This window comes from Garra rufa, chromosome 1 (genome assembly GCF_049309525.1).
Source record: "Garra rufa chromosome 1, GarRuf1.0, whole genome shotgun sequence".
NCBI classification, from domain to species: Eukaryota; Metazoa; Chordata; class Actinopteri; order Cypriniformes; family Cyprinidae; genus Garra; species Garra rufa.
In genome coordinates this window covers 34,289,212-34,298,725 of record NC_133361.1, presented here as the reverse complement: position 1 = coordinate 34,298,725, position 9,514 = coordinate 34,289,212, and the positions used below count along the sequence as shown (strand labels likewise).

Below are 9,514 nucleotides of genomic sequence, written 5' to 3'. Positions count from 1 at the left end.
ATTACTTTAAAGTTGAAATTATGAGACAAAAGTCAAAATTAAGACTTTAAAAATGATTTGTTTCATGATTTTGAAGACATTTTCATATAAAGCTGATGCTTTAATTAGTGTTCCAACGTTCCACCGGCGGGACGTTTTGCATTGAGTTAAGTTTGACAGGAACTCTAAGAGGTTAAAGAGAAGTTCACTTCCAGAACAAAAATTTACAGATAATTTACCCCCTTGTCATCCAAGATATTCATGTCTTTCTTTCTTCAGTGGTAAAGAAATGATGGTTTTTGAGGAAAACATTTCAGGATTTCTCTCCATATAGTGGACTTAAATGGGGCTCCAGAGTTTGAACTTCCAAAATGCTGTTTAAATGCAGCTTCAAAGGGCTCTAAACAATCTCAAAGGGTATCTCAATCTCAAAATCATCCTACGTGGCTATTTTATCTTTTTGCAAAGGGTGTTTGATCTTTGCACGTTCACTTTGTAAACACTGGGTCGGTCTTTTGCAGCAATGTGGGACGATTTTGAAGTTGGAGGAGAAAATTAGATGAGATGAGTGTTTCGTCATATTTTAACTGGCTTGAACCGGAATACAAATAGTACACGCAGAGCTAGACAAGACGAGCATTTGAGTTTAAAAAGTATATTAACTGCCAATTTTTCTTTTTTTTTAGAAAATAACCAAAAGCTTTGCTTTCGATAAGACTCTTCTTCATCAGCTGGAATCATTTAAAGCCCTTTAAAGCTGCACTTAAACTGCATTTTGAAAATTCTAACTTGGGGCACCATAGACGTCCACTGTATGGAAAGAAATCCTGAAATGTTTTCCTCAAAAAATAAAAAAAATAAAAATCTTTATGACTGAAGAAAGAAAGACATGAACATCTTGGATGACAAGGGGATGAGTAAGTGATCTGTAATTTATTTTTGTTCTGGAAATGAACTTCTCTTTTAAATGCTTCCAATTAGTTTTTCAGACAAATGATTTTCTGCAGAATAAGAGAAATTTTCAAAGCATGAGTAAATGAAAAACAACAAGTGTCTAACATACATGTGGACTTCTTTAATACTGTTAGAAACATCCCAGGATGCATCTAATGAAGCTGTCTCAAAGAAACTTAGAGGAAGATAAGCTACTTAAATATTACATAGTTTTTATTTAATAAATAGTGAATAGTTTAGTAAATATCATATAGGTTTTATTTAACATTTACTACACAATTACCTTCCTTAATAGCTCATGTACATCACAGAAATGTCTTTTTGATGTTTGCATTATATCTGCAAGATCTATTTTTTTTTTTTTTTTTTTTGCTCATCTACGGATGTTTCCTATCAGATTTTTATAATTTAAAAAGCATGTAAAGCTGACATCTTAAAGGAGTGGTTCACTTTCAGAACAAAAATGTACAGATAATGTACTCACCCCCTTGTCATCCAAGATGTTCATGTCTTTCTCTCTTCAGTCGTAAGGAAATTATGTTTTTGAGGAAAACATTACAGGATTTCTCTCCATATAATGGACTTCTATGGTGCCCCCGAGTTTGAACTTTTAAAATGTAGCTTCAAAGGGCTCTAAACGATCACAGCCGAGGAAAGAAGGGTCTTACATAGCAAAACGATCTTATTTTCTAAAAAAAAGTTACAATTTATATACTTTTTTAATCTGTGTAGAGATTAAAACGTATGTAAACTGTAAATGTTTTTAGAAAATAACCAATTGTTTCGCTAGATAAGACTCTTTTCCTCGGCTGTGATCGTTTAGAGCCCTTTAAGGCTGCATTTAAACTGCATTTTGGAATAGAATAGAAGTCCATTATATGGAGAGCAATCCTGAATTGTTTTCCTCAAAAAAACGTAATTTCTTTACAACTGAAGAAAGAATGACACGAACATCTTGGATGACAAGGGGGTGAGGACATTATCTGTACATTTTTGTTCTGAAAGTGAACTAATCCTTTAACAGACATCTTGCAGACGTACCTGTGCTATCTGGGTTATGTTCATTTCCTGGCTTTGATCCTTTACTCTTCTTTTAAAATGAGAGTAACTTTACATGAACCACACATTTATATTGAAATCCATAAAAACAATTTATTGTTTCCGTTTACATCTTACAAAACAAACTCATGGGCTCACACAGCAGACAAACTGCCTCAGGGTTCACAATTGTATAGCATTTTACAAAGATATAGAAAAAGATGAAAAAGTGGTGGCTAGTATCATAAAAAGGCCAAGGCACTGTCAACGAAAGAATCCAAAATAAAAGAATATGAAACTGTACCCAAACAACCAAAAGACAAAGAAACAAGTATATAAAAAAGAACAACTGTGTGTAAAAGTAGGATTGTGGGTATGACTAACCATGGTAAAAATACAGTACTGAGAAGACTTTGCTGAGGGGAGAAGTTCAACTAATCGGTCCGCGAGTCCCGCGAGCCCGAATGTTTGCACCAGCTCAAGCCAAACGAACCGCTTTTCGTCCAAGTCCTCATACGTGGAACGAATCTGCATCTGAAGTCTTTGCATTGTCAGGCAGGTTCTCCACTATTCGAAAAGGAAAATATTTGGTTCTGTAAAAAACACGATCATCATGGCTCAGAGAAGTCTAATGCATTTAAGAGTCACTAGTATTGCCCATCCCTCTCAAAGGAGGAGCTCGCTGACTAAGACACGCCCACATATCGCAACCAGAGTGCTGATTGGTTGGCTGCACTTCTCAAACGCTGTTGCAAACATTTTCATGAACTCTCAAGAGGCTAAACTTGTACCTTCAAGTACAATCAACTTCATAGACATTTCATAGCCCCTATTGTGATGAACAAGAGGTGACAGACGACAAAGAAAGATAGAAAGAGGAAGAGAGGAGAAATTCTGAGCCCATTCCTACTCTTTCAGATGACAGTGCACTCAAAACAATAACAATAATATATGATCCATTTATAAGCTATTATAACTGTTTACCGAATGTAATTTTGACTGTCATGACAGAAAAAAGGAAATAATGAGAATATAGACTCCTAACTTTTATATAACTTACACCTATAAGCCCAAACTAAAAATAAATAGCTAAAATCGAGCCTTAAACCTAAACTCTTAACTCTTACGCATAAATCTGATTTTCAGTGCAAATGTTCTTAAGCTTTAAAGTTGATAAAGTAGATGAGAAAGAGCACAGGCTCAGGAGTAACTAGAGTGGCTCGGGATGTCTGCATCATGCTTGACTCTCACTCTTTCCTCCTCCTCTCTCTCTTTCGATTCGTTGAGGCCGTTCACAACTCTCTTGTTTGTCTTTTTCTGTCTCTATCTCTCTACTCCCAATCCCTTTCTCTTCCCCCTCATCTTTCTGTTCTTCTTTGCTGCTCTGTTTCACCCTCTGTTCATCGTCTCAACTCTTTCTTCTCTTGCTCTCCACCTTCCTGTCAGTCTATTCACATTTTACGGATCACCACCACTGTGGTGAGCACCCCGGCCAGGAAAACGCCAATGGTCTGCCACGTAGGGGTTCCGAAATAGGAGCGGATTCCCTCCTGAGGGAGAAAAAAAAAAGGCAAATTTGAAGAGGCAAGAGTGAGAGAGTATTCTAATATTAAAGAAGGTCATTATATAAATATAAAGCACTAATATAAAGAAGATTAAAAAATAAAAGGAAAAAAATGAAATGAAATAAAATGCTTTAACCTAAAAAATAGGTTCAATTACTTTCACTGAATATAAAATAAAAAAGGTAAATTTCTGTTAACTGTATTGTGATCTATAAAGTCAGGTTTGCTAGATATAAACTCACAATTCTGACTTTTTCACAGAATTGTGATATAAACTCATAATTGCAAGAAATAAAGTCAGAATTGCAAGATAAAAACTCACACTTCTGAATTCTTTCTTGAAAATGTGAGTTTCAATCTTGCAATCCTAAATTTTTTCTTGCAATTCTGACTTTATTTCTCAGAATTGTGAGATAAAGTCCAGTTTGGAGGGGGAAAAAAGACTAATATGTGACCATGGACCAAAACCAGTCTTAAGGGTCAATAAAAAAAAAAATTAAAAAATGGGATTCATTCATTGTCTAGAAAATGAGATTTCCATTGGTTTATGATTTGTTAGGATAGGACAATATTTGGCCAAGAAGGCAAAAAGGCAAATTTGATGAGGCAAGAGTAAGAGAGTATTCTAATATTAGGAAGATCGTTGTATAAATATAAAGTACTAATATAAAGAAGATTTAAAAATAAAAAAGGAAAAAAATGAAATGAAATAAAATGCTTTAACCTAAAAATTAGGTTCAATGACTTTTCTATTGAAGCTTGTTTCCGCCACTAAATATAAAACTTAAAAAAGTTACATTTTCTCACAATTCTGACTATTTTCTTTTACAGAATTGTACATACAATGCATTTTTGGCTATTGGTACAAATATAGCTGAGCTCACAATTCTGACTTAATTACTCGAGAAAAAGTCAGAATTCTTGACAAAAAAGACACTTTTTCAGAAATTCCGACTTTATATCTTGCTGTTCTGACTTTATTTCTATTATTTGAACTTTATGTATCGCAACTGTGACTTTATAACTTGCAACTGTGAGTTTATATCTCAGAATTCTGTGAAAAAGTCAGAATTGCAAGATATAAACTTGCAATTATGAATGATAAAGTTTTGAGGGTGAAAAAGGCTAATATGCTCTCAGAACTGGGAGATTAAATCTCACAATTCTGACTTAATATCTTGAAGAAGAAAAAGTCAGAATTTCTGAAAAAAAATTAGACTTTTTCCTCAGAATTGCAGTTCTGACTTTATTTCTCAGAACTGCATGTTTAGGTCTCACAATTCTGACTTTCATAACTCGCAATTGCAGTTCTGAGAAAAAAAAAGTCAGAATTGTGAGATAAGTCGCAATTACCTTTTTTCATTTTTTTTAACCAGTGGCAAAAACAGGCTTCTATACATTTCAGTGTTTCCATGATAAAGAAAAAGTATTTTAAACGGAAGGGAAAAAAATAGTTTAATGTTAAGTTCTTATAAAGGTACTCTATTTGTTTTTTTCTGCTCTAAAAAGATGCTTTACATATTTTGTGTAGATGGTTTAAAGGTTTCTCTCAATGAGTCATGTGGTATAAAGACCAAAGTAAGTAAAAAGAAATCATGAATTGATGTTAGTGTACACACATCAGTCTTTTTTCTCCTCACATAATCAAAGCCAAATGGGGGCTCAGTGTCACATGATCCTTCACAAATCATTCTAATATGCTGATTTGATACTCAAAAAACATTTCTCATTATTATCAGTTTTGAAAACAGTTGTGCTGCTTAATATTTATACGAAAACCAACTGCTTTAACAATATTTTAATTATTTAATAATAATATTTAACACTATTTTGTCAGAAAGTACGAGGTTTACTGTTATTTCAGAGTGTTTCCATGATAAAGAAAAAACTACTTTAATGTTAAGTTTTTAAGAAATGTACTCTATTTGTTTTAGGTGTTTTTCCCCCTCAAAAATGCTTTACATATTTTATTCACATAGTTAAAAAGTTTCTCTGAATGAGTCATGTGGTATAAACAACAAGTAAAAGGAAATCATGAATTGATGTTAGTGTACACACATTAGTCATTATTTAAAAAAACAATGAAATACCATTGATTAATAATTTAGTAATTCCATTAATGTTTTTCTATCCTGACATTATCAAAGCCAAATGGGTGCTCACTCAGTGTCACATGATCCTTTAGGAATCATTCTAATATGCTAATTTGATGATCAAAAAAGAAAGTTTAAAAGACCAGTCACTGTTTGATCAATTTACTGCTTCTTTGCTGAATAAAAGTGTCAATTTCTTTAAAAATATATGATTCCAAACTTTTGAACGGTAGTGTACATCTACAGTTCTGCCTGGATATTCTGCTTCACAGTACAGAAGTTCAATGTAATGTTGTTTTGTACATTTTGTTTATCACTGTATCAGTGGATTTGGTAAAGGTCATTGTGGCCTGTGTCAAAATATAAACATTGACACCTGACACTTCACATGATTTTAAGGAAGTAATTACATAAGGATGTTACTGTCGAGGCTTACCCATCCACCCTGTTCCCTGATCCAGTTAATAACATGTTCCTGAATGTAGGACATAGTCCAGCTTATGATGGTTCTGATGATATCAGGAATCCTGGTTGTAATAGCCTAGGAGTACAAGAATAAGAAAAAAACATTTAAAACATCAAAACGTCTCAGGTTACGTATGTAACCCTAGTTCCCTGAGAATAGGGAACGAGACACTGCGTCCTCTAGAGGGCGCTTTTGGGGAACGCTGCAGCGTGCCTCGAGTCTGAAGAATGCATAGAAAAACTACATGAAATGGCCGGCGCCAGCGTATGACGTCACCGCGGCGCGTCAGTCGCTGCCGTTGCGTCACTACCGGGCGACCATAACATAAAAGAGGCGCCCGTGCAACACAATACATCTTCAAAGTCTGAAGCTTTACCGTCCGAAGCATGGCGAGGAAGCCTAGAGGACGCAGTGTCTCGTTCCCTATTCTCAGGGAACTAGGGTTACATACGTAACCTGAGACGTTCCCTTCCGAAGGGAACTCTCACTGCGTCCTCTAGAGGGCGCTTTTGGGGAACGGTATACCAACACTGCCATGCTGAGGGGAGTGCATGCTAAGCCAGCGAGCACTAAGCAACAATTCTGAGAGGAATTGCCCCTACTAGGACGTGGTGACGGCTGTCAAAACGTTACCCCTCCCGGCCAGAGGCCTGACCTGTTACCCACTTACAGACTGGGTAGAACCCAGGGCACAGCTCAGGCTTGGAATTATAGTAATTCCTTCTGAGGGAAACGGCTAAGCTTCGATGGAAACTTAGACTTGTCAGAACCAGAAACTACCGCAACATAGGGCCTAGTTCCCTCAGGAACTGGCTCCCATAAGAGGGCAGAAACCTGTCCTGGGTCCGTTCAAAGGGCCACTAGTAGTGGCGCGCCCCAATAGTGGATGGTCAGCAGACATCAGCTAAGATATCAAAGGAGTCGAACCCAGGGAACCGGGGTTGTAAGCCGACTTCAAAAGATGGGAACAAGGCAAAGCGTGTGACCCATACCAAAAAGGATTTAAAAGAGGAACTCAAACTTGGTGGGAACCTACCAACACGTGGATTTTATAGAAGTGCCCCAGGTGTGTGTGCACTTACCACACTTGTGGTTTTAACTGGAAGACGCCCAGGCATAGCGTGGGACGCTTACCGACATGATCGGATTTAAGGGGAGTGTTATCCCAGGGGGTTTCACTATCAGCTCCATGCCGTCTGAAGAGACAGAAAGGGTATGACCCAGATGGTGAGGGGATTGCCACACTAACCCTCCCCTGGACAGAAGCTCGCAAGCTATCTGTCAACAGAGATGAACATGGAGCTGAGACCATCCTGAAATGGTGGACGATAGTAGAGGACAAAAATCCTGACCCTGATCCACAGGGAGGATCGCTTCTCCAGAAGGGGGCACTGCTGTCTTTTAGGGAACCCTTAATGAAAAGGGGGGAAGCGTGCACAGCCCGGTCCACGCGACCTGTATGAAGGTCTGGCAATCTCACGAAGGTGGGTTGGCGCTCATAGAAGACCCTTCCCAGAAGGGGAGCTGCACAACCGAACAGGAGCGAATGCTCTCACTGTTACCCTTCATAGAGAGGAGCATACATCCAGAATAAAGGCTGGAGAGTAGAAACCTGAAGCATGAAGGTCAAGCTCCTACCCTGGGAAACAGGGAGGAGAACTTGGCCACCAAGGAGTGGTGCTCTTATAAGTGAACCCTGGAAAGGGGGCACGCCAACATCCTTGTAGCAGATTCATAACTCTCAAGGGTCTGTCCCTGGTAGATTCCTACCCTCAGGAGGGAGGAAACATTCCGTCCTAGGAAGTTGCTCTGAAGGAAACCCTGAATTAGGGGAGGTCAGGTCCGTTCCAGCAATCCTGCGCACAGGGAGGAACGCGAGCTCTTAACCTTAACAAAACCCATTCCTCAGAAGGGGGAGCACTCAGTCCTGGGAAGTTGCTCTGAAGGAAACCCTGGATTAGGGGAGCTCAGATATGTTCCAGCAATCCTGCGCACAGGGAGGAACGTGAGCTCTTAACCTTAACAAACCCTTTCCTCAGAAAGGGGAGCACTGTTTGCCTTGAAAGTTTCTGGGAAGCTCCGGAATGAATAAGGGCAGCTTCCTAGTTCAGACACTTCGTAAACCTTTCCTCAGAAAGGGAAGTGGAACTAGGCCTGGGGGGCGAGAATCGATCCTAGAGTGACGGCTTTCTAAGGTGTTAAACACCGAAAGATGCTCAAACCCTCTGTAGGGGAGACATTCGTCAGCCTGGGTGTAGATCCTACATCAAGTGCTGCCTCAGCCCTCAGGCTTAGAATGAGGCGACTTGAAGAGAGTCACAAAGTGGCACTCAGATTTACATAAAAACCCCTTCCTCAGAAAGGGGAGCGCACACCAAATGGACCGAGAATCAAGACCCCAGCTGGAAAGCATGTCACCAGGTGGAGCTCAAATAAGAACCTTTTCCGCAGAAAAGGGAGCAACCAATCCTGCTCCGGGTTCGCAGCGAGCACTCCGGTCTGCTGCACTCCTATTCAAGTGAACGCCTGTCTCAACAGGTGTAGACACTCAGTTTCCATGGAAACCGTATTTAGGAGAGGACACGAAGCGGATCCTCGCACGCAGGCCGTCTGCAACAGAGTTAAACATACTAGTGCAATCTTAACCATAAATATCTTAAGATGCTTACCTAGGGAGAAAGGAAAATTTCCTTTTGCTCGTTTAACCACTGAAGGGGGAAGCCTGATAGTGCTGGAACAAGTGTTGTGTAGACGGACACCACCATACAACCGTTTGAAGGGAGGGGTGCTCCGTCGAGATGTTTCCACCTTTTTCTGAGGGAAAAATACAACACGCAACCTAACCCTGCAGGCAACACGCCTATCCAGCCATAAGGGGGGCGTAACTAGGGAGTTATGCTCCTGTCTCAATAGGGCATAAGTCTACACTAGGCCTGCAAAGGACAGCATAACCATATCAAGGGCAAACCCAGGAAAGACTTAGGGAGCTTACCTTGAAGAGGACAAGGTCCTATGTGTAATGTATGCTGTAAGGGTTGGTTTACCGCACAGCCTGTGGAGTGGAGAGGGCAAAACACTGCCGTAACCTTAATCCATAGGATCAGAGGGGGGCGTCTGCCGTAGACTCGTCGTATTTCTTCTGTGGAGAGAGAAAACATACACAGGCCTGAGACAGTATGAAGTTCCTTCAAAGTAAAAAACGGATCATACTCACCCATTTAAGAGCATCCTGCTTCATAGAAAGAGGCGGGACTCTCCTCAGAGACCGCCTGATTCCAGACCATCAGTAAATTAGGGTTCTATACAGGTAGAACCACCAAAGAACATCATAGGTCCGGGGAGTGCAGGAAGCTTAAATGGCGACAGGGGAATTAAAATGGCGACCCGACTGGACCGAGGGAAGGAGAGGTTTTATTAGG

General features: G+C 39.6%; 1 protein-coding gene across 1 annotated transcript; it reads right to left on the bottom strand.

Annotated features, from left to right (window-relative positions):
- Nucleotides 1-2,071: 2,071 nt before the first annotated feature.
- Nucleotides 2,072-7,235, bottom strand: baxa (BCL2 associated X, apoptosis regulator a). Its single transcript, XM_073832437.1, has 3 exons — nt 7,230-7,235; nt 6,066-6,170; nt 2,072-3,521 (listed from the first exon to the last, which is right to left on the bottom strand). The coding sequence occupies exons 1-3, from the start codon at nt 7,233-7,235 to the stop codon at nt 3,423-3,425; spliced, it is 210 nt and encodes a 69-aa protein (XP_073688538.1). The 3' UTR covers nt 2,072-3,422.
- Between the last annotated feature and the right edge of the window lie 2,279 nt (nt 7,236-9,514).

Coding starts and splice junctions, on each gene's coding strand:
- baxa (XM_073832437.1), bottom strand. Junction 3,522..6,065: donor TCAGGGAACAGGGTGGATGG/GTAAGCCTCGAC, acceptor TTTCTCCCTCAG/GAGGGAATCCGCTCCTATTT.